The 25,924-nt window shown below is 49.7% G+C and overlaps 1 protein-coding gene across 1 annotated transcript; it reads right to left on the reverse strand.

Moving 5' to 3' along the window:
* Positions 1-5,194: 5,194 nt before the first annotated feature.
* LOC135372295 (uncharacterized) lies at positions 5,195-6,391 on the reverse strand. Its single transcript, XM_064605940.1, has one exon. The coding sequence runs from the start codon at positions 6,389-6,391 to the stop codon at positions 5,195-5,197; it is 1,197 nt and encodes a 398-aa protein (XP_064462010.1).
* Positions 6,392-25,924: the final 19,533 nt, after the last annotated feature.

A 25,924-nucleotide genomic window follows, 5' to 3' on the forward strand; every position in this document is an offset into this window, starting at 1 on the left:
AGAGCCCTGCGTTTACGAACAAATTTATATCCCTCCCGAACTCTGTCGAATAAACAGGCTAAGGATCCCAAGGCCAGGGACTGTCGACACTGTGGTTTGAGGCCTGAAACAGCTTTTCATATTCTGCAAGAATGCGAACGGGTCCACCTGCCACGTGTCGAAAGACACAATTTTATTGCAAAACATGTGGCCCGGTTGCTGCGGCAGCACAATCCTGAGTCGGTGGTTGTGGAGGAGCGACTTGTAACATCAGTCGATGGAGTGCGTCTCAAGCCTGACCTCATTTACACCTGCGGACATGAGGTAAAGATATTAGATGTGGCTATTGCTTGGGACGCCTCCACCACAACCCTATCAGATATTAATAAAGCAAAAGTCCAGAAGTATGCGGGCCTGGCGCAGTCCTTTCCAGATAAGAGGGTCAGTGTACATGGACTATGTTTTGGAGCCAGAGGTGGCACGTGTGCCGGCATAAGAAGGGCATTGCGTGACCTTGCTTTAACAAGAAATGATGTGTCTTGGCTCGCTGCGAAAGTTCTTGTAGGAAGCCTCATCTGCCTCCCAAGATTTAACTCTATTGTCTAGGTGTTTTATGAAGCAAGGGCGTTTTATATTTCAGCAACTCCATCCTTTTGGTGGTTTGTTCGCTTTTTACTTGGATTCTCACTTTTATCGCTTTTATGGCTCTTAAAAGTGGCTGATTTGGGATCTCTTTGGCCTTTAGGCTAACTGTCGGAGGTTCTCTAACAGTTAGATCCCAAATACACCCACTTTGTGAGTTGTCGAGTTAGATTTTACCTCTTTTGAGGACAGTGTACGTTTTAGCCAAATTAACGCCATTCCACTCATTCGAAGCTTTTCTCCACATTCGGATCCTGCATCTCAAGAGAAAATTGAAAAGGTATGGTGTAACGGCGGGGGAATATATTGTGTTCTTTCGGTAGCCAAATCGACCTCCCAGGATCCTTTGTTTGATCTTAAACAATTTTTACATCCACAAAGTTATTCCCCCTGAGTTAAAGAGATCAAAGACAGTATTTATTCCTAAGAAAGCCACGCCAAGATCTGCAGCGGAAGTAAGACCAATTACCATGTCACCGGTAATATGTCGCCTGTACTCCCGTCTACTGCTTCAGAGACTCTCGGCTGAGAACTCTTTTCACCCCCTTCAGGGGGGATTCCAAGAAGATAGGGCAACAAGCACCAACCTGATGATGATAATTAGGGGTTTCATGGCGCAACGACAACGAGGATCATAATGCGCCAAGACTCTGTTGAATTTTAAACGACATTTAACTTAAAAATAAGCTGATTTGTTTAAAACAGGGTAAAAAAAATTCAGAGGGTGTAAAACACATAAAAGTGGGGAAATAAGACACTACAATTCGTTGATGATGCCTATATTTCTTAAAAACTGAACGATGTTATCAAAAGGAATGAGGGCCTCATCCCCTAGCAATAGGGCAGGGTGAAGAGGCAAAGAGTATTTATAAAACTGAGTGAAGTAGTTTTGGCGATGTTTTTCGAGAGCTGGGCAGCTAATGAGTATATGTACAACTGTAAGGTTTCTTCCACAGTGTTCACATTGGGGTGCATCTTCTCCCCGTAGCAAATGTCCATGTGTTAGGTAAGTGTGTCCCAGCCTTAAGCGGCTTGATAATACTTCCTGTAGTCTGTTTTGAAACTGCAGTACCACTCTACCTATGTGTGGCTTCACAGTGTGTAATTTGTTATTGCTTTGTTCTTTCCAAACATCTTGCCATTTTACATTAATAATCTTTTTTAGTTCTCGCAACAAATCATCATACGGTGTGTCAAAGGGTGTGATGTCATTGCCGTGGGCGGCTGCCGCCTCGCGGTCGGCCCTCTCGTTGCCGCTTATACCGACGTGACTAGGAACCCAGCAAAGTGTCAAACTGTACCCTTTTTCTTGTATAACAGCTGCCAGGTACCTAGCACGTCTCACTAATAGATTCTTGCACGGTTGTGGACTACATATGGCACGTACAGAGCTCAGGGAGTCTGTGTAGATGACTGATGATGATATACGTGTCTGTAAAATATGATTAAGAGCGACAACGATAGCGTACATCTCTGCACTGAAAATCGACAATACATTGTTCAGGCGGTGTGATTTTGTGCATGTGCCGCTTATCATCGCGCATGCTACTCCTATGTCGGTCTTCGAAGCATCAGTGTATATTTCAACATGATCACCAAGGCTTTCTCTAAGATGCTCAAATTCATGCCGTATTTCTTCAACAGCATTTTCCCGTTTATTGAACTTAGTTAGTGAAATATTGTATTGTGGTGCCGGCTGCCAAGGAGGAATCATCTTGCTAGCCTCTAAGGAAGAATGGACGTAATGTGTAAAACCAAAATATTCAATATCTCGTTCAAGCCGAATGCTAAAAGATGGTATAGCTTTGGGCTTGTTTGTGAAAAACTGCTTGAAACGAGTGCCCTTTACACATGGCAATGTAGGATGTTGAGGGTAACCTCTAATTCTTAAACCATACGATGTTCCAAGATAAGAACGCCGTCTTTGCAAAGACCATTCATTCGATTCAACGTACAGGCTCTCTATCGGACTGGTCCTGAAGGCTCCAAGCACCAACCGTAATCCTAGGTGGTGCACAGAGTCCAATGCCTTCAAAACTGAAGGGCGTGCTGATCCGTAAACGAAACATGCATAGTCTAACTTCGCACGAACCGTGGAGGTGTATATACGATGGAGCGTGCGACGGTCTGCACCCCATGATTTATGTGATAGGATTTTAAGTATGTTGGAAGCTTGAAGACACTTAGCTTTTAGATTCTTTATGTGGGACAAGAAAGTGAGCTTTCTGTCAAATATGACACCGAGAAACCTATGTTCCTCATCAACAGTCAGGCTGTGACCATTTATAGAAAGTGCAGGGTTTGGAAAAAGTCCTCTTCTCCTGGAAAATGGGACACAGACTGTTTTTTCCGCGGAAAAATTAAATCCGTTCTGGTCAGCCCATTTAACGAGTTTGTTTATTGCGAGCTGCAGCTGCCTCTCACATGTGCTCAAGTTTGCTGATGAGTACGAAATCTGGACATCATCGATATACAAGCAGTACGATATAGATGGAGGGATAGCACTAGCAATAGAATTCATTTTCATTATAAAGAGAGTGACACTCAGTACGGAGCCCTGGGGAACTCCATTCTCTTGAACAAATAATTGCGACAGAGTTGCTCCTAGTCGAACTCTGAAAGTTCTCCCTTTAAGAAAATCAATGACACACCGAAGGAGTCGCCCACGTATGCCAACACTGTGAAGATCTCGAACAATACCATACCGCCAGGCAGTATCGTATGCCTTTTCCAGATCAAAGAACACTGAAATACAGTGATTTCCCCTGACAAAGGCTTCTCGAATTGTGGTTTCGAGGCGGATAAGGTGATCAGTTGTTGAGCATCCTGCACGGAATCCACACTGGTATTTACGAAGAAAGTTATTCACCTCAAGGAAGTATACCAGCCGATTATTAACCATCCTTTCGAAAGTCTTTCCCAAACAGCTAGTGAGAGCGATGGGCCTGTAGCTGGTTGGATTTGAAGAAACCTTGCCAGGCTTCAGCAGTGGAATGACTGTTGCTGTCTTCCATGCCATTGGCGTTTGCCCCTTATCCCAGACTTTATTGAAAAGTTTTAATAAACATTCTTTGGATTCCTCTGATAGGTGGGTGATCATGGGGTATGTCACGTCGTCTGTGCCAGGAGCGCTGACCTTCACTGAGGCCAATGCTCGCCGGAGCTCTACCATAGTGAATGGCTGGTTGTATGTGTCATTTTCGCCACCCACGGTTGAAATTGCTTGTTTTTCAGCACGATTCTTTACAGAGAGGAAATTTCTGTTGTAATGAGCAGAACTGGACACACTTTGGAAATGTTGACCTAGGAGATCGGCCTGTTCTTCTAAACTCTGGCAGGGGACTCCATTAACACAAAGAAAAGGAACAGAGAAACTCTGGTAGTCTCCTTTAATTTTCCGGAGTCTGTCCCATACTTTCTTTGACGGTGTTCTATGTGTTAGAGAAGAAACAAAATTGCACCAAGAAGACTTTTTTGCTTGTTTTCGCGTCCATCTCGCTTTGGCACGTGCTCTTTTGAATGCAATGAGGTTATGTGGTGTTGGGTATCTACGAAAGATACCCCATGCACGATTTTGTTCCTTTCTCGTCTTCGCGCATTCGTCAGTCCACCAAGGTTTTGGACGCTTGGGGAGCTGACCTGATGTCTGTGGAATGGATTTGTGAGCAGCATCTATGATCATACCGGTAAGGACACTGTTTGCTTCTTCAATGGACATATCTTCAAAATATGACAAATGGAGGTTGGCTTTCATTCGAAACTCACCCCAATTAGCCTGAGATAATTTCCATCGTGGTGGTCGTGTTGAAAGCGAGTTCGCAACACCACGAAATTTTAGGATGACAGGAAAGTGGTCACTTCCCCTTGGGTTCTGCTGGACTGTCCAGTCAAAACAATCGAAGAGGGAGGGACTGCACAGCGAAATGTCTAGACAAGAGAAGCTTTGTGTTGCAGAGTTGATGTATGTAGGCTGTCCTGTGTTAAGCAGGCAAACAGGCCTTGACATCAAAACTCTCTCTAACATTTTCCCTCGACCATCCAGCCTTGTACTGCCCCACAAATGATTGTGAGCGTTTAGATCCCCAAGTATCATGAATGGCGGAGGAAGCTGGCCACAAAGATGCTCAAAGTCTTTTGTTCGATTGAAATTGAAGGTGGAAGGTACAGTGAGCATAATGTAATGACTCTGTCGAGGCATATTTGTACAGCCACGGCTTCCAGGTCTGTGACAAGAGGAAAGCGGGTTGCAGGTATGGACTGTGGGACAATGACAGCGACACCTCCAGATGCGCGGGTGCTGTCTTTGCGGTCCTTTCTAAATACATTATGTCGACGAAAAGGATTTACACTGTTCTCATGTAGATATGTCTCCTGTAAGCAACAGCAAACTGCCTTTTGTTCTCTAAGAGGTCATTAATGTCATCGAGGTTGGAAAAGAGACCTCGACAATTCCATTGTACAATATTACCTAGACCCATGAGAAGGAAGACAGAGAGGAGAAGGAGCAATATCTTCATCGTGCCTTGGATGCAAGTACATATCCCTATGGACTGTGTGTACATGAATGTCTTATTCAAGGAGAGGTTATTCTTCGTGGAGGTAATTTCTGCATGTCTTTTGTTCTGCTGCCCCTACCTCGACCAGATGTTTTCTCTCTCTTTTCTTTGCCCTGAGAGAGAACACCTGGCAGACTGGATGACGATTTCTGGGATAAGCAGTCATCGTCATCCAATTCCATGCTTTGTGACATGGTCTGGGATGGTTCCGGCTTGGTTCCGTCCCAGACTGAGACTGTGCCATCAACATCACTGGAAGCTGTGGCTATCTCCTTGCTGTGTGCCTGGCGAGCCAGGGTGCTCCCAGGAGACATAGGAGCAGGAGGAGACACTCTCGTGTCTCCACCTTTCTGCTGGGGAGTTTGAGGTAGACACCCAGAAGTCTGGGTCTCTACAGATTTCCTTAGTGGTGTGACTCCCCTGCGCGCCACCTCGGAGAAAGTGCCTTTACTAGTAAACTCTGCTTGTGCTTTTGCTGCTTTATATGGTATGTTCTGTTCTGCTTTGATGCGAAGTATTTCTTTTTCTGCTTTCCACCGGGGACAAGATCTTGAGTATACTGGGTGGTCACCTTTGCAGTTTGCGCAACGCACCGTGTTCTCACATGATTCTGGTGTGTGACCATTGCCTGAACATTTTGGACTTGTTTCCTGTCCACGGCAGACCTGTGATCCATGCCCGAAACGTTGACACTTGAAGCAACGCCGCGGGTTAGGAACGTAGGGTCGCACGTGGCAGTTCAGGTAACCTGCTTTGATGGTTTGAGGGAGTCTGTGCAGCTGGAATGACAGTACGATGTGCTTGGTTTGCATTTCTTTGCCATCCCGACGCATCACTATCCGCCTCGCCGCCACAACGCCATGCTCGCGCAAACCTTCTTCGATCTCGATGTCGGAACAGTCAAGGAGTTCACTCTCGGAAATCACCCCCTTGACAATGTTCAGGATACGGTGTTTTGTGATTGATACTGGAATGTCACCGAGTTTCTTTATAGACACAAGGGCTGAACTTTGGGATCTGTTTTCTACTTCAATTTGAATGTCTCCAGATGAGAGCTTCTTTGCTTTGTACGATTTCCCTATGATTTTTTCTATTTCTTTTGCAATAAGGAATGGTGACACTTTCGATAACGGCTTCGTCTCGTCCTCAGCATGGGCCACAAGGAATTTCGGGAACCATGGCTCTGGAGACAGGTCTAAGCTGAGCGAGTTCATTGGTGCTTCGGTGCAGCGCCTCTTTTGACGCTGATCATGTTTTTTTTAGTGTACTGAATCCATACAAGGAAAAGAGTGGTTCGGTGCACAGGTGTGTCGCCCACCATCGAGCCCAACCAAGGGAGCGTGCCCGGCACGCTAACGCTTTCCTCTGCATTATACCCTAGTGCAGTTTCAGAAGGGTGAAAGAACTGCCCAAGGTTGACCCTTGCCGCCAAAGGAGGTGAGTAAGGAAAAATACAAGAAAGAAGAGGAGATGAAAGGAGAAAGTAAGGAAAATAGGAGATGGCGACTAGCTGAATAGTCCTGGCCGGGCCTTCCAGGACCACCCGACCATGGGAAGCAGGGGCCAAAGCGGTGTGTTGCTTTCCCGGAGGGGCCCCGAAGGGTCCTAAACAACCTCCGGGTCCACTCAACCGCCAGTATCCCCCTTTCCCCAGACACGGGAAAGCCACGCACAGCTATACGTGGGGGTCTCCCTCCTGCGGCGACCCAACCGTTTGTGCAGGAGGGGGCTACTGCGGCTGCTGCCGGGCGATGGGGGCGCCAAGTTCCCGACGCCGGGAAGCACCAACCTGTTAGCTCTTCAGGCCCTCATGAAGATACTAAAGAAGCAGAAGAAGAGCCTTTATGCTGTAAGTTTGGACGTCCGCAAGGCCTTTGATTGTGTGTCGCATGAGGCTATCATTGCAGCTGCACGGGGGAGGGACATCCCCGAACACTTTTTGCAGGTGTTGACTGATTTGTACGAGGGATGTTCCACGTCCTTTTTCTGGAACGGTAAGACCAATGGGAGAGAGGTGCCAGTCCATCAAGGCATTAAACAGGGAGACCCCCTCTCTCCCTATTTGTTCAATGCCGTTCTGGACCCCTTTTTGCAGCTTGCGAATGAGTCTGGCCTCGGCGTACAATTAAATGGGCAACAGACGATGGCCTTTGCGGACGATCTTCTGCTCTTCTCTTCCAGTCTAGAGGGCCTGAAGGCGTTGGTGAGGATGGCACAAGAGTTTCTCGGCCGAGCTGGTCTAAGTTTAAATCCAGCTAAATCCCAATATTTTGGGTGGCGGTATGACGGGAGGGTAAAATGGTTCAATTACGATATTCCGCCGCTGCAGATTGGTGAGTCTTTGATCTCTCCTCGGGGGAAGGATGTCCCCATTAACTACTTAGGGATACGACCATATGTCAACAAGTTAGCAAGGGTGGAAGATCCTCTGGGGGACCACATGGTCTCGTTAATACGTGCCGCCTCATTAAAACCTTTTCAAAAGCTGAGGTGTGTCAATCAGCTCATACTTCCACGCCTCCTCTACCAGAACGCCAACGTATTGGGACTCTTATCCCAAGCATCTAAAAAGGATAAAATCATGAGGAATCTGGTGAAACAGATTTTGCATCTGCAACAGATTGCAACAGATTTTGCATTCGTACCCCAGCGTACACGTCCACCTGCCTAACCGGGAGGGAGGCCTTGGCATACTTAATCTGGAGTGGACTGTCGCAGCAGTGCAATATAAAGGGTTGGCACGGATGGCTCGCCTAGCGAATCCATTCTTGGATGAATTGCTGTCTTCGGGCTGTCATCGGGGAAGAGAAAATCAAGGGGGGGTGGTGACTCGGATCTGGTTTGCGTTGCTGAGCGAAATTGTTGTGCACACCAGTTTTCTTTCCAAGTGTAATCCGAGTCACCGGGCGGTCCGGCCTCCTCGTGGCACCCCCTGGGCAACGGCCTTCAGCAGCCGGCTAACGGACCGCCCGAGGCCTTTGGCCTGGGAGCGAGCGCAACTCGTGTACTGTTTATTCTATTCAGCCCCTGTTCATACACAGTGGGTCTTACGCTCCTCCCGCCTCTGCAGCGAAGTCGAGGAAGCCCTGAGCCTTAGAGCAATATGGACGTCAACCACGTCAGCCGATGGGAGAAATCCTACCCTCCCGACGAACTAGTCTGCCACCACTGTGGCTTACGGGAGTCATCAAGAGTCAAGCTTGAGCGCCATTATCCAACTCATTCCATGGTGCTTGTGTGGAGATGCGACCTATGTGGCGACAAGACCTCTGAATCAAGCAAAGTTTTGTCCTCCCACTACACCAAGTGCAAGAGGAAGACATCTGTTGGGCGGGGGGCCCTTGTGCCGGTGGCCGCCGGCGCGGGGTGCTCTGTGCCGGGTGGTGGGTCTGACGCCGTGGTCGCCTCGGCCTCTCCCGGCGGTCTGTTGGCTACTACTGTAAATGGTGACTCGTCTCCACTTGTTCAACCAGGCGGCACTGCTATTCAGTCAGGCGGCACTTTGTCCCAGGCCGACGGCCAGAAAGAATTTTGCGGGACACGCGAGGTCTCCCTCTTAGCAGAGGCCATCGCGGCGGAGATCACAGGATCCACTTCGGTGGGCGATCCTGTAACAGACGACGAAATCTCCGAGCTAGCGGAAGCGCTGGCCAGGGACGGGGCGTTAACCCCTCCCGTCATTCGACCGTCAGGTGAAGTTCCCCTAGGTGGGGCTTCCACAGTGCCCAATCAAGCCATGCCTGTTATGTTTAGAGACACCAATCCCTGTCGAGTTGACAGGTTTGCCAACGCCGCTGTGGGGGGGCCGTTCGGCGGTCCGGCGCCGGAGCCGCCTCCTGGTTCGGGGTCTCCTGGGCTGGCGGCCCGCGGTGCGGGTGCCCCCTCCTCTCCTGCCAGCTACGCCCACAATGGATCTGAAGGCGATTTTAATGACCAGTCCCGAGCAACGAGCTGCTATGTGCCCTATGGCCGCTGGACCGACACGGAGATGAGAGCTTTGGCCCTTCTGGAGCGTGATATGTTGCGTCACCCATTCATCAACCAGGAACTGGCTCGCTTATTTCCAAGTCGCTCTTTGATGGCCATCAGAATGATGCGCCATCAAAAGAAATACAAAGATATCTTGCAAGAGTGCCTGGCAAGCGCTTCTACACCCCACGTCATTCCTACCCCTGAGCCGGTCCTGAATGTTGACCAACCGGCAAGCTTGAACGATATAAGGAGGGACTTTGCTGCCGTGGGGATAGATGACGACGCTCTGTGCCACAACCTTTTCTACGCGCCCCTGGGAATGGACGACCTCAACGCCATTTACCAACACTTTGGCGTCCGGCCAAAGTCTTTCAAGAATGGACCTGCCCGTTCTGTCCGGCATGCTACAACTGGAAATCGCAACATGAAGCGAAGAGCAAGGTTTAAAGAACACCAGCGGCTCTATCGCCTAGGACCAAGGGTTCTGGCTCACGAATTGCTCATGAAGGATCGTGACGGATCCAGTAAGGTGTCCCTACAGGAGGTGCACGAGCTTTACGACCCGTTATTTTCTGCCACATCAAGACCAGTCTCGAGCACACAGTTCTCCACAGCACGAATGAACGTTTCTATGGGTCCTGTCACACTGAGCGAAGTTGCCCATGCTGTGGAGGGACTTCACCAAAAGGTTGCTCCAGGCCCGGACGGGGTGACGACGTCTGAGATGAAGAAAATTCCTGTCGCCATTCTCCTGCACATCTTCAATAACTTCCTGAAGTACCAGAATGTGCCTCACGAGCTCAAGACCTCGAAGACGGTATTCATTCCCAAAGTCGCCAATCCGAGGACAGCAGCGGATCTCCGAGCCATTACAATGTCGTCGATTTTGTGTCGAGCCTTCTCCAGAATCCTGTTAAGCCGGTTGTCTGAGAACACGTCCTTTCATCCGCTCCAGGGCGGATTCCAAGATGACAGAAGCACCAGCTCTAACTTACTGCTTCTGCAGGGCACGATGCGCTATCTCAAGAAAAATAAGAAAAGCCTTTATGCTGCGAGTCTTGACCTGAGGAAGGCTTTCGATACCGTATCCCACGATGCCATATTCGCCACTCTCCGTGCCCGAGGATGTCCGGAGTTTTACGTTGAACTCATCCGGAACTTGTATACCCAGACCTCCACCTTCTTTTACCTCAACGGCGTGACCGATGGCCGTCGCATCCCCACCCGGCAGGGGATCAAGCAGGGTGATCCTTTATCACCCTTTCTATTTAACGTCGTGCTTGATCCCCTACTTCACGACCTAAACAGTTCCGGGTTGGGTGTCCAAGTTGCTGAAGCGAACGCCGGAGGTCTCGCCTTTGCGGATGACATACTCCTTACGTCTTCAAGCTTCGAGGGACTACGGGCCCTCATTCAAAAGACAGAAGCCTATTTATCAAGGGTCCACCTTCAGCTAAACCCTATGAAGACGCAATACTTCGGTTGGAGGTATAGCGGAGTTAAAAAGTGGTTCGAGTATGCCTTACCACCTCTTTCGGTCGCGGGCTCCATCGTCAAGCCTCGAGAGAAGACTCAGCCGGTGAAGTATCTTGGTCTAGAGCTCTACGTCAGCAAGCCACCAAGACCCACCAATGAACTCACAGAGGACATCGCCGGAGCCATCCGCAGGGCGTCGATCAAGCCTTTCCAACGTTTGAGATGTCTGGGCTCGCTGGTTATCCCGCGTTACCTCTACATCCTGTCCAACAGTTTAAACGTGCTCCAGCAATCGAAGAGAAGAGACAAAACGATGCGAACAGCCATAAAGAAGATTTTGCATTTGCCCCTCTCCTACCCCAACCTACACGTTTACTTACCTGCTAGAGAGGGGGGCCTTGGGCTGCTGCAACTGGAATGGACGGCCGCGGCCTGCCAGCTCAAAGCTCTTGCCCGCCTCGCAAGGCTGGCCGACCCCTTCGTTGACGCCGTACTCGGAGAGGCCCTCCAAGATCAGGTCTCCAAGCTCTCAACTGCGTTAGATGTACCGATGGGCATTACAAGCCAGTTGGATTTATCGGCGGCCCTTTACGAAGCCCATAAGCGCTGGACCCAGAAGGCTATGCAACTGCACGAAAATCAGGGCCTATTTTCCCATCTACGTGAACCTCTTGGGAACACCTGGTTGCATCCCGATTGCCGCTTCCTGGCCGACGGTGACAGGATCCGTGCCCTTCGACTTCGGGCGAATTTGTGGCCGACTAGGGCCTTGTCTAACAAGCAGTCTCTCGACCCGGCCGCAACCTTGTGTAGATTCTGTAAGGATAAGCAAGAAACAGCCTACCATATCCTACAAGAATGCGGCCGGGTCCACTTTCCTCGGATCGAGAAGCACAATTTTATTTGCAAACAAGTAGTCCGCCTCGCTCAGAAGTACGATCCTGCCATCGTCGTCCAACGGGAGAAGGTGTACACGGCAATCGACGGGACCCGTTTAAAGCCGGACATTGTCATTGCCAAGGGTGACAATGTCACTATACTCGACGTAGCGGTGGCGTGGGACCCCAACCCTGCGGCTCTAGAAGTCATCAACTCCGGGAAGGCGGCAAAGTATTCTATTCTATCAGCCTCCTTCCCTGACAAAAAAAAAAAATGTTCGAGTCGCCGGGCTCTGTTTCGGGGCCCGCGGGGGTACCTGCGCCAGCACTCGCCGAACTTTACTTTCCCTTGGCCTTAGCAAGAGTGATTCTGCATGGCTCGCTGCTAGAACACTCGTGGGAAGTCTAATTTGCCTCTCACGTTTCAATAAGGCCGTTTAACTTTTAATGCTTCCTCGTGTTCGCTGCGCGATTTTAGCGTCAGGTTTTTTAAATCATCGATTGTTTTAAACTCCTTCGTTTCTTCGTTTCTTCTTCCAGTCTGGGTAAGAGGAGACCGTTGGGGCCCAATGGCATAACATCGCTGGCCTGCTTGCAGGCCGGGCCCCAAGGCATTCGCTTAACCTTGACGATTTTATTTTACCCATCCCCATGGGACGTGATTGTTGTAGCCAAATCAACGCCATTCCACTCATTCGAAGCTTTTCTCCACATTCGGATCCTGCATCTCAAGAGAATTAAAAAAGTATGGTGTAACGGCGGGGGAATATATTGTGTTCTTTCGGTAGCCAAATCAACGCCATTCCACTCATTCGAAGCTTTTCTCCACATTCGGATCCTGCATCTCAAGAGAAAATTGAAAAGGTATGGTGTAACGGCGGGGGAATATATTGTGTTCTTTCGGTAGCCAAATCAACGCCATTCCACTCATTCGAAGCTTTTCTCCGCATTCGGATCCTGCATCTCAAGAGAAAATTGAAAAGGTATGGTGTAACGGCGGGGGAATATATTGTGTTCTTTCGGTAGCCGAATCAACGCCATTCCACTCATTCGAAGCTTTTCTCCACATTCGGATCCTGCATCTCAAGAGAATTAAAAAAGTATGGTGTAACGGCTGGGGAATATATTGTGTTCTTTCGGTAGCCAAATCAACGCCATTCCACTCATTCGAAGCTTTTCTCCACATTCGGATCCTGCATCTCAAGAGAAAATTGAAAAGGTATGGTGTAACGGCGGGGGAATATGTTGTGTTCTTTCGGTAGCCAATTCAACGCCATTCCACTCATTCGAAGCTTTTCTCCACATTCGGATCCTGCATCTCAAGAGAATTAAAAAAGTATGGTGTAACGGCGGGGGAATATATTGTGTTCTTTCGGTAGCCAAATCAACGCCATTCCACTCATTCGAAGCTTTTCTCCACATTCGGATCCTGCATCTCAAGAGAAAATTGAAAAGGTATGGTGTAACGGCGGGGGAATATATTGTGTTCTTGGAACACGACCAGGAAGGCTCTTCTCCTCAGTTGAGTGATGTCCATGAACTATACGACCCCATGTTCTCGACGGCATCGGGCCCAGTTGAAGGCGATTTGGAGTCAACAGTTAAAATACAAGTGCCTGTGGAATTGATTACAATTGAGGAGGTTGCGTTGGCTCTCAATAGCTCGAACGCCAAAGCGGCCCCTGGCCCTGACGGTCTAACTGTCAATGAGTTGGCGAAGGTTCCTACTTCAATTTTGGCCCATATGTTCAACAACTTTCTCAAGTTTAAAGACATTCCCGTGGAGCTAAAACACTCTAAAACGGTATTTATACCGAAGGCTTCTTCTTCCAGGTGTGCCTCAGATTTACGGCCACTAACAATGTCATCTATGGTCACGAGAATATTCTCCAAAATCTTGCTTGCTAGATTTTCTGCTGAGAACTCCTTCCACGCTTTTCAAGGTGGATTCCAAGAGGATAGGAGTTCCAGCACAAACCTACTGCTGTTACAGGGCATAATGAAGTGCCTCAAGAAGGGAAAAAAGAGCTTATTTGCGGCTTCTTTGGACATTCGCAAAGCTTTTGATGTTGTCAGCCATGAGGCCATATTTGGCGCGCTGAGAGGAAGGGGTTTTCCTGAGTTTTACATTACCCTTCTCCGCAACCTCTATGAGGGAGCCAGTACCTCTTTCTTTCTAAATGGTGTTACAGATGGTCATAAGATACCTGTACGAAGGGGCATCAAGCAGGGGGATCCCCTCTCCCCCTTTCTATTTAACGCAATTTTGGATCCCTTTCTACAGAAGTTGAATGCCAAGGGACTGGGGGTCCAGGTCGAGGGAGCCGAGGCTGCGGCACTTGCGTTCGCCGATGATATTCTGTTGATCGCACCAAGTTTTGAGAGTTTAAATGCACTTGTCCGTGAAACGGAACAATATCTAGCTGGGGTACAGCTTTCATTAAACCCCGCAAAAACTCAATACTTTGGTTGGCGGTATGACGGCATACGCAAGTGGTTCAATTACAGTTTGCCACCCTTGCGTATAGCCGGGAGCGAGGTGCGCAGCATTGGCAAAAACGAACCAGTTAAATACCTGGGCCTCCAGCTCTTTGTAAATAAGCCTCCCAAGGCATGTGACGAAATGACTGATAACATCTCAAGGATTATAACGATGGCTGCCCTCAAACCCTTTCAGCGAGTCAGATGTTTGAGCCTCATGGTTGTGTCTCGCTATCAATATATCCTTTCCAACGCTCTAAATGCTCAGAGAGAAGCGTTGCGTCGAGACAAGCTGTTGCGTGTCGCTGTAAAGAAAATGTTACATCTTCCAATGTCTTTCCCTACCACTCATGTGCATTTGCCAACTAGAGAGGGTGGTCTTGGGGTTGCCCAACTTGAGTGGACGGCTGTTGCCGCCCAGGCCAAGGCGTTTGCCCGAATGGCGCGACTAGCTCATCCTTTTATCGATGCCATTCTTTCTACTTCTTTGGCTGACGTCTGTGAGCGGGTATGCAAACATCTTGACATCCCCTGTGGTCTACTCTCTCAGTCTGATGTTGGTTCTGCCCTGGACGAGGCCCGGAAGCGATGGTCTGAACGAATGAGACAGCCCTATACGAACGCCTCACTCTTCTCCCATGTCAAGGAGCCAGTGGGTAATCAATGGCTTGAGCCTGATTGCCGTTACGTCGTGGATGGTGATAGAATACGAGCATTAAGGTTACGAACTAATCTGTACCCCACAAGAGCCTTGTCTAACAAGGGCTCGACCGATCCCGATGCTACTAAATGCAGGTTTTGTAAAAATAAGGAAGAAACTGCATATCACACATTACAAGAATGCGAAAAAATACATTTCCCGAGGATCGAGCGGCACAACTTTGTGTGTCGACAGGTGGTTCGCTTGATACAAAAATACAATCCTTTGGCTCACGTAGAACAAGAAAAAGTATACACCACGACGGCGGGGGTCCGGCTCAAGCCAGACATTGTGTTAAGAGATGGAAACGATGTGGCTATACTTGACTTGGCAGTGGCGTGGGACGCGTCTCCAAAAACGCTTGAGGAAGTCAACAGGGGTAAAGTCTCTAAGTATACACCCCTAGTCGATTCTTTCCCTGGCTGTAATGTTAGGGTCGCTGGGCTATGCTTTGGGGCCCGTGCGGGCACGTGTGCCTCTACAAGAAAGATCTTGAAGGATCTTGGTCTCTCTGGTCGAGATGTAGGATGGCTCGCCGCCAAGGTTTTGGTAGGCAGCCTTATCTGTCTAAATCGATTTGGAAAAATGGTCTGACCTCCAGGTTCCCTGTTAGTTATGTAGAATTAGGTTCCACTATTTTGGAGTTTTATCTTGTACGGTTTTTATTCCTCTTAATGTTCTGTAAGGGGATCTGTTGCGGCCAAATGGCAGAACAACGCTTGCCCGAAAGGGCATGGCCGCAAAGCACCTCCTTCGGGACTTAATGTATTTTAACCCCTTTTCTTTTTTTAAGGGGACATCTTTTTACTAGCCAAATCAACGCCATTCCACTCATTCGAAGCTTTTCTCCGCATTCGGATCCTGCATCTCAAGAGAAAATTGAAAAGGTATGGTGTAACGGCGGGGGAATATATTGTGTTCTTTCGGTAGCCAAATCAACGCCATTCCACTCATTCGAAGCTTTTCTCCACATTCGGATCCTGCATCTCAAGAGAATTAAAAAAGTATGGTGTAACGGCGGGGGAATATATTGTGTTCTTTCGGTAGCCAAATCAACGCCATTCCACTCATTCGAAGCTTTTCTCCACATTCGGATCCTGCATCTCAAGAGAAAATTGAAAAGGTATGGTGTAACGGCGGGGGAATATATTGTGTTCTTTCGGTAGCCAAATCAACGCCATTCCACTCATTCGAAGCTTTTCTCCACATTCGGATCCTGCATCTCAAGAGAAAATTGAAAAGGTATGGTGTAACGGCGGGGGAATATATTGTGTTCTTGGGGGGTGGTTGCCAAGGTTTCCCCAAGTTGGTCTGTCGTGTTTGCGAAGAGTGTGTTCGAGCGCCTTGCGTCTCTGCGAGTTTTCTTCTCTTTGTGTGCTCTCACCTTGGCAACCGGGCGGACCCGCGTCCTCGTCGCGCCCCCTGGGCGGGAGCCAGTTATTTCTGGCTCCCGGCTAAGAGGTCCGCCCAAGGTCTTTGACCTTCTGAGTGCAGAAACTCTTGTTCTCAATTTCGTTGAAGGACTAGGTACAGCGCCTAGTCACCTACTGCACTCCCCCTTCCCCTTGCTCTGTGCTCGTTTTAATCCTTTTTGAAGCTACTATGAGCCAACTGACGGTGGTTTATCCACCTCAGGATCTGTCTTGCCACATTTGCGGGGTCACAAGCTCTTCCCGCACACAATATCAGGAGCACTACTTGCAAGTGCATAATACCCAGCTGTCCTGGAGATGCTCCATTTGTCATGAAAAGGAATTCGCCCTAGTGCGATCCATCTCGTCGCACCTCACTAAATGCAGTAAAAAACATCCTGCTGCATCTCAGCCTGCAGTCCCCATTGCTGCCTTACAAGCCACACAGCAAGAGGTGGCAGCTACGGCCCCTTCGTTGGGTCAACGTCCTGCCCTTGGTGCGTCTGGGGCCATCGGTACCGGGATCATTTCTCACGGTCGTTGGACCGATTCTGAGCTTCGAGCCCTGGCGAACATGGAAGTAACCATGCTTCAACATCCATTCATCAACCAGGAGCTCGCGAAGCGGTTCACCTCCCGGTCACTGATGAGCATCAGGATGCAACGCCACCAAAAGCGATATAAAGACATTCTAAGGGTGGCGCTCCAGACTCCAAGTGTTGCGGCGTTATCTACCGGAGAGGCTTCTACAATGGCATTTAACACTCCAAGCCAACCCACTGATAACCATCACGTTCCGGCCAGAGGCCAGCACAGCCAAGAGAACCAAATGACGCCGCCGGTGGCTAGGACCACCTATCCTCTAATCGCCCAGGATTGGGCCCAGGAGGAAAGATCTGAGGGTACTCCTCCAAGAACTTGCGGGGTCCCTGGGGGCGGCGGGGCTGCCGCGGCTGCGGACGGAGGCCCGGGTTGGCCCGATAGCGTCGAAGAGCCGATGGAGACCGACCGCCTGCTCACAACCATCCAGGAGGCCTACGGGCCTGAGAGCTCCCCGTCCGACGTAGAGCGGACAAGGGGACCGTCCACTTCGGTGGATCCTACTGACATTTCTCAATTGGCGGACCTTTTGGCGGAGGCGGACATCAGCCCCCCTAATCTGGCTTCTGAAGGCCAACAGAGTATCCAAGGTCCGGCCATCACGGCGAATGTGTCCGATGCATCTAAGGGGTGCTCGGCTCGACAAAGCAGCTCTGCAACGAGCAATAATGATGACGGCGGCTCTATTGGCGAAGCGGCGGGGTCGGGTTTGCCCGGGTCGACGGCTGCGGCGGCGGTGGCGGCGCCTTTCCTGGGGGCGGCCAGAAAAGCTACCGAGGCGACGATTGCCAACACCCTACAAGGCATAAGACAAGATTTCAACCATTTCGGAATGACAGATGGATCTCTGGCGGAGCGTATTGTCTCCGGCCCACTCCAGATGGAAGATTTAATGAAGATCTTCGGGCATTTCGGAGTGAATTTCCAGAAGCATCAGAACCAAAGAGGGACTGCAAGGACGAACAGACAAGCTGAGCATGTCCCGCAACTTCCTCAACACCAAAATGCTGGGAATAGGAAAATACGAAAGAAGAACAAATTCAATAAACACCAACGATTGTACAGACTGGGCCCACGGGTCCTTATGCACCAACTCCTGTCAGAAGATGCAAGCGGTGAGCCAACGCTAGCCCTGGAGGACATCCACAAATTTTATGATCCCCTTATGTCGGGTTCTCCTCCCCCACTTGAGAGACAGCTGCCCTCACTGATAAAAACTTGGGCTGACACCAGCGAGTTTGGCCTCGAAGAAGTTACTCAGGCCCTAAGGGCAATGGATAGAAAGGCGGCTCCAGGGCCGGACCGTGTCTCGGTCGACGATCTGCTAGCGGTTCCACCTGAGATCCTTCGGCATGTGCTGAACAATTTTTTCCATTACAAGTCTATGCCTGGCGGCCTCAAACAAGCACGAACTGTCTTTATTCCTAAAAAGGCAACACCTTCACTGGCGTCCGATGTCAGACCTATTACTATGGCCCATATGCTGAGTCGGCTGTATTCCCGCGTCCTCCTTAAGAGACTAACTGCTGAGAATACCTTTCACCCCTTACAAGGAGGCTTTCAGGATGATAGGGGAACCAGTACCAACCTTTTGGCCCTCCAGGCGCTAATGAAGATCATGAAAAAACAGAGGAGGAGTTTCTATGCAGTTAGTTTGGACGTGAAGAAGGCCTTCGACTGCGTGTCACACGAGGCCATAGCGGCAGCGGTTCGTGGTAGAGACATCCCAGAGCACTATGTCCAGGTGCTTATGGATCTTTATAGCGGGTGCTCTACCACGTTCTGCTGGAACGGCAAGACGGACGGCAGGGAGGTGCCTGTAACACAAGGCATTAAACAAGGAGATCCCCTGTCGCCGTTTCTTTTCAATTCCGTTCTTGATCCGCTACTCCAACAAGCTAACACCTCTGGCCTCGGTGTGCAGATCGATCACCAACACGCAGCTGCGATGGCCTTCGCAGATGATGTCCTCCTCTTCTCTTCTAGCCTGGGGGGGCTAAAGGCCCTGGTACGCCTCACTGAAGGTTATCTCGGCAGCACGGGTCTCACTATCAATCCCGTAAAGTCTCAATATTTTGGTTGGAGGTACGACGGGACTACCAAATGGTTTAACTACGACATACAGCCGCTCAGCATTGGGGGAACGACGATCACGCCCCGTGGTCGCGACACGCCAGTGACCTATTTGGGCCTTCGGCTTTATATAAATAGGCCATCTAGGATTGAGGACGCCACGGCTGATAGGATGGTGGAACTCATTAAAACGGCGGCCCTGAAGCCCTTCCAAAAGCTTCGATGTGTTAACCAGTTGGTCCTTCCTCGGCTCCTTTACCAGGCTTCCAACATCCTGGGACTTTTGACGCAGGCCACCAAGCGAGATAAGGCCATGCGAAAATTAGTCAAGCAACTTTTGCATCTGCCCCAGTCATTCCCGAACGCCCACGTCCATTTGCCCAACCGTGAGGGAGGATTGGGAGTGCTTCACCTGGAGTGGGTCGCGGCAGCGGTGCAGTTTAAAGCGATGTCACGAATGGCGAGGTTGACCGACCCGTTTGTGGACGCCTTGTTAACGCTGGGTCTCGACGACAACCTAAATAGACTGGCCTCTCATCTAGGGATCCCTCGAGGAATTACAGATAGGCATGAGGTAAACGAGGCTCTCATTGCCCTTAGGAAGGAATATTGGAATCGGAGGATCGCAGGGTATAACAATAAGGCCCTTTTCTCTCACAGAAACGAACCCGTCGGGAATTCGTGGTTAGCCTGCGATTCCCATTTAATGAAAGACGGGGATCGAATTCGTGCCCTGCGCCTCCGAACCAATTTATTCCCCACTAGAGCTTTATCTAACAAGCATGCGAGGGACCCTAGAATGAGAGATTGTCGACATTGTGGCCAGGAAGTCGAGACGGCGTTCCACATATTACAGCAGTGCGAGAAGGTCCACCTCCCAAGAGTGGCGCGCCACGATTTCGTTTCCAAACAGATTGCACGGCTGCTAAGACACCACAATCCTGAGGCCACTGTTGAGGAGGAGAGGTGGTTGACATCAGTAACTGGCGTCCGATTAAAACCAGACCTCATCTTTAAACGAGGAGGCGAAGTAATAGTTCTCGATACAGCCATCGCCTGGGACGCCAGTTCGACAACTCTCTCCGATATCAACAGGGCCAAGGTGGAAAAGTATTCTTGTCTCTCCCAGTCCTTCCCCGACAGTCATTTTTCAGTTCACGGCCTCTGTTTTGGGGCACGGGGTGGGACTTGTGCGGGAACCCGTAGAGCACTTAGAGACTTGGGGTTAACTAGACGAGATGTGGCTTGGCTTGCGTCAAAGGTGCTTGTTGGAAGCCTGATCTGTTTGAGTCGCTTCAACCGCATGGTTTAATACCTGGTTTTATTGAGCACAGAGCACTTTTTAGGCATTCATTTCCACCTTTGTGGGTTTGTTTTACCCCCTTTTGGGATCTTCCACTTTTATTGTGTTTATAAAAGTGGCTGCCTTGGGCCCTGTGGTCGTTAGACTGGCTTCGGTTTTACCGTGGCCTGGGCCCAAGGACACCCACTTTTGATTGCCTCCCCCTTACTTTTTACCCCACCCGTGGGGACATAGTGTGTTTTAGCCAAATCAACGCCATTCCACTCATTCGAAGCTTTTCTCCACATTCGGATCCTGCATATATTGTGTAATCATGGGCCGACCCCGAACAGTTCCCTCTTGAACCGACGCAGGTTTTACCCCTCGGGGAAAATTCCAAGTTTTAGCCAAATCAACGCCATTCCACTCATTCGAAGCTTTTCTCCACATTCGGATCCTGCATCTCAAGAGAAAATTGAAAAGGTATGGTGTAACGGCGGGGGAATATATTGTGTTCTTTCGCCTGTTCGGGTGTTCAACCGCAGATCTGGCCTGGTTGGCCGCTAAAGTTATTACAGGCAGCCTCATATGCCTGACTCGATTTAATCAGAAAGTTTGAGTTGAATTGACAGTGCACCCGTTTTTATATATATTTTATCCGTCAGCTCTTGCGACTGTCGGGGTTGTTTTTACCTACCGTTTTCTTAGTTTCCTCTTTTTGCTACTAAGAGGAGACGTTGGGGTCCGATGGCAGACCAACGCTAACCTCTCATGAGGTTGGGCCCCAAGGCACCCTTCTTGTAGCCTGACGATTTTACCTCCTTGAGGGGGACTTTTTTGTTCTTAGCCAAATCAACGCCATTCCACTCATTCGAAGCTTTTCTCCACATTCGGATCCTGCATCTCAAGAGAATTAAAAAAGTATGGTGTAACGGCGGGGGAATATATTGTGTTCTTTCGGTAGCCAAATCAACGCCATTCCACTCATTCGAAGCTTTTCTCCACATTCGGATCCTGCATCTCAAGAGAAAATTGAAAAGGTATGGTGTAACGGCGGGGGAATATATTGTGTTTCTTTACGGCCACTAACAATGTCATCCATGGTCACGAGACTTTTCTCCAAAATCTTGCTTACTAGATTTTCTGCTGAGAACTCCTTCCACGCTTTTCAAGGTGGATTCCAAGATGACAGGAGTTCCAGCACAAACCTACTGCTGTTACAGGGCATAATGAAGTGCCTTAAGAAGGGAAAAAAGAGCTTATTTGCGGCTTCTTTGGACATTCGCAAAGCTTTTGATGTTGTCAGCCATGAGGCCATATTTGGCGCGCTGAGAGGAAGGGGTTTTCCTGAGTTTTATATTACCCTTCTCCGCAACCTCTATGAGGGAGCCAGTACCTCTTTCTTTCTAAATGGTGTTACAGATGGTCATAAGATACCTGTACGAAGGGGCATCAAGCAGGGGGATCCCCTCTCCCCCTTTCTATTTAACGCAATTTTGGATCCCCTTCTACAGAAGTTGAATGCCAGGGGACTGGGGGTCCAGGTCGAGGGAGCCGAGGCTGCGGCACTTGCGTTCGCCGATGATATTCTTTTGATCGCACCAAGTTTTGAGAGTTTAAATGCACTTGTCCGTGAAACGGAACAATATCTAGCTGGGGTACAGCTTTCTTTAAACCCCGCAAAAACTCAATACTTTGGTTGGCGGTACGACGGCATACGCAAGTGGTTTAATTACAGTTTGCCACCCTTGCGTATAGCCGGGAGCGAGGTGCGCAGCATTGGCAAGAACGAACCAGTTAAATACCTGGGCCTCCAGCTCTTTGTAAATAAGCCTCCCAAGGCATGTGACGAAATGACTGATAACATCTCAAGGATTATAACGGTGGCTGCCCTCAAACCCTTTCAGCGAGTCAGATGTTTGAGCCTCATGGTTGTGTCTCGCTATCAGTATATTCTTTCCAACGCTCTAAATGCACAGAGAGAAGCGTTGCGTCGAGACAAGCTGTTGCGTGTCGCTGTAAAGAAAATGCTACATCTTCCAATGTCTTTCCCTACCACTCATGTGCATTTGCCAACTAGAGAGGGTGGTCTTGGGGTTGCCCAACTTGAGTGGACGGCTGTTGCCGCCCAGGCCAAGGCGTTTGCCCGAATGGCGCGACTAGCTCATCCTTTTATCGATGCCATTCTCTCTACTTCTTTGGCAGACGTCTATGAGCGGGTATGCAAACATCTTGACATCCCCTGCGGTCTACTCTCTCAGTCTGATGTTGGTTCTGCCCTAGACGAGGCCCGGAAGCGATGGACTGAACGAATGAGACAGCCCTATACGAACGCCTCACTCTTCTCCCATGTCAAGGAGCCAGTGGGTAATCAATGGCTTGAGCCTGATTGCCGTTACGTCGTGGATGGTGATAGAATCCGAGCATTAAGGTTACGAACTAATCTGTACCCCACAAAAGCCTTGTCCAACAAGGGCTCGACTGATCCCGATGCTACTAAATGCAGGTTTTGTAAAAATAAGGAAGAAACTGCATTTCACATATTACAAGAATGCGAGAAAATACATCTCCCGAGGATCGAGCGGCACAACTTTGTGTGTCGACAGATAGTTCGCTTGATACAAAAATACAATCCTTTGGCTCACGTAGAACAAGAAAAAGTATACACCACGACGGCGGGGGTCCGGCTCAAGCCAGACATTGTGTTAAGAGATGGAAACGATGTGGCTATACTGGACTTGGCAGTGGCGTGGGACGCGTCTCCAAAAACTCTTGAGGAAGTCAACAGGGGAAAAGTTTCTAAGTATACACCCCTAGTCCATTCTTTCCCTGGCTGTAATGTTAGGGTTGCTGGGCTATGCTTTGGGGCCCGTGCGGGCACGTGTGCCTCTACAAGAAAGATCTTGAAGGATCTTGGTCTCTCTGGTCGAGATGTCGGATGGCTCGCCGCCAAGGTTTTGGTAGGCAGCCTTATCTGTCTAAATCGGTTTGGAAAAATGGTCTGACCTCCAGGTTCCCTGTTAGTTATGTAGAATTAGGTTCCACTGTTTTGGAGTTTTATCTTGTACGGTTTTTATTCCTCTTAATGTTCTGTAAGGGGATCTGTTGCGGCCAAGTGGCAGAACAACGCTTGCCCGAAAGGGCATGGCCGCAAAGTACCTCCTTCGGGACTTAATGTATTTTAACCCCTTTTTAGGGGACATCTTTTTACTAGCCAAATCAACGCCATTCCACTCATTCGAAGCTTTTCTCCACATTCGGATCCTGCATCTCAAGAGAAAATTGAAAAGGTATGGTGTAACGGCGGGGGAATATATTGTGTTCTTTCGGTAGCCAAATCAACGCCATTCCACTCATTCGAAGCTTTTCTCCACATTCGGATCCTGCATCTCAAGAGAAAATTGAAAAGGTATGGTGTAACGGCGGGGGAATATATTGTGTTCTTTCTTTGTGTTCTTTTTTTTGGGGGGGGGTGGTTGTCGAGTTTTTCCCCCGAGCGATTTCTGTGCGTTGTGCTTTGCTCAGTCTGCTACTTCGTGCTTTACTCGACAATCAGGCAGGCCCACCTCCACGTGGTCCCCCCTGGGCAGGCTCAAACTTTTCTGAGCCTGGCTAAGAGGCCTGCCGCGGGCTATTTGCCCGCAGTGGGGCAAACGTTCTGTGTCTGCTTCATTTTCAAAGGAGGCGGGATTAGTCCCGACCTCAAGCCCCACTGTTTTTCCTGAGAGGTTGTGTTCCCTAATAAGGATGGATCTTCATACGGCGCAGTTTCCCCCGACCGACTTACGGTGTCACCAGTGCGGTGATCGAGTCACTTCTCGTGACAAGCTCCAGACCCACTACACAAGAAACCACCAGACCACCATATCTTGGAAGTGCACAGCGTGCAACATTAAGGAGATGAGATGCGCAAAAAGCATGTCCTCGCATCACACCAAATGCAAGAGGCGTCTTGCCATCAGACAGAATCTTTCCCCTGCAAGTGGATGCTCAGCACCACCAGTGCCTATTCAAGAAGACGTAGAGGACTCTATGGCGCAAGTTCGGGGCTCAGCCCCTGCAAGAATCCAATCAATAAATGATGACACCACCAAGAAAGGATCTGAAGGCGTTGCTAATGAGGTGGGCCGCTCTGGATGCGATGATTCTTCTACTTGTCCTATGGGCTTGGTGCCCGCGGGCCTCGGGGGCGGGGGTCCGGGGGGGTCTTTGCCCGGTGGCGGCCGGGATGCGGTTCCCCTCTCGGGGCATGGCGGCGAGGCAGAGGGTGGTTCCTCTGAGGAGGTGGAGACCTTAAAGGAGGTGAATGCTGCTCCTTCTGGAACTCCAGTTAGCGATTCGTTAAACGGTCGCAGCATCTCTCAATTGGCGGAGTCCATTGCAGGGGCCATTGCAGTGGATCTGGAGTCACCACCTCAATCCAGCGAGTCACTATGTGACTCAGATATTTCTGATCTCGCAGAAGCAATAGCGGAGGCTGGAACTTACCCTCCCTTTGGGAGTGATTCAATACCACTTATGGTGAACCCTTCTGGGCTTGTCACCTCGCCTCCTGGACACGTCTATCCACTCGCCGCCGGCTCTGGGGTTGATGGGGTGGCGCCTCGGCTGCCTCCGGATTTGGGCTCCTCTGGGTCCCTGGCTCCGGCTCCTCCGGGGGCCATGTCCTACGGGCGCTGGACTGATGCGGAACTAGTGGCCTTGGCCAATGCCGAACTGTCGTTACATGGCCATCCTTTCATCAACCAAGAATTGGCCCGTGTTTTTACGTCACGATCTTTAATGGCCATTCGAATGATGAGGCATCAGTCGCGTTATAAGAGCATCCTTTCAAGAGTGTCCCAGGAGAATCAGCGTATGGCAGCTTCCACTCCAGCTCCTGTTGCTCCTAGACCGCATCTCCAGGTGGATTGCAGGGAAGTCAATGACGACCTGAGAAGATTGGGCATCAATGATCAGGCCCTGGCACATAACATAGTGTCTGCGCCCATATGCATGATGGATATAACCTGCATCCTTCGTCACTTTGGCGCACTTCCTTCACGGCCTCTTCCTAAGAATAGGCGTAGAGAGAGGGCATGTCCCCAACGTATTAACACGAAGAAAGCTCGCAAGCAGGCACGGTTCCAGCTGCATCAAAGATTATACCGCAAGGGACCTAGAATCCTCGCCCACCATCTGCTGCTAGAGGAGGAAACACCTGAGAACCGCATCTCGTTGGAGCACGTGCATGATGTTTTTGATGCCCTCTTCTCTTCCTGCGAAGCTCCACGATCGAAGCAACCCATTACACCGCCTATTGATCGGGTGAGCTGCCCTGTCACCTTATTCTCCCCAGCCGAAGTGGAGGCCGCCGTGATGAGTATGGATGTGAAGTCAGCGCCAGGACCAGATGGCCTTCGAGTTGGAGATCTCAGGAAGGTGCCATATGACATCACGTGCCACATTATGAACAACTTCTTGCGATTTAAGAGCCTGCCCGACGACCTCAAGATCTCCCGTACTGTCTTTATTCCAAAGAAAGCGGTCCCACGTTCAGCGAGCGATCTTCGCCCGATTACGGTCACACCAGTTTTAACCCGTTTGCTGTCTCGGCTGCTGTTAAGTCGTTTTTCGGCTGCCATTTCTTTCCATCCACTTCAAGGTGGCTTTCAATCTGATCGTAGTACTAGCACGAACTTATTACTGTTGCAGGGTACAATGAGGTACCTTAAGAAGAAAAAACGCAACTTCTTTGCGGCGAGTTTAGACATAAGGAAAGCGTTTGACTCTCTCGCCCATGAAGCGATATTTGCTGCTCTGTTTAAGAGAGGTGTGCCGGATCATTACATCGATCTTATCAAGAATTTCTACCAGGGTTGCTTGACCACTTT

Source organism: Ornithodoros turicata, unplaced genomic scaffold (assembly GCF_037126465.1).
Source record: "Ornithodoros turicata isolate Travis unplaced genomic scaffold, ASM3712646v1 Chromosome14, whole genome shotgun sequence".
Lineage (NCBI taxonomy): Eukaryota > Metazoa > Arthropoda > Arachnida > Ixodida > Argasidae > Ornithodoros > Ornithodoros turicata.

What these genes read in the sequence shown, in the direction of transcription:
- LOC135372295 (XM_064605940.1), bottom strand. Translation starts at nt 6,391, where the DNA reads ATGAACTCGCTCAGCTTAGACCTGTCTCCAGAGCCATGGTTCCCGAAA.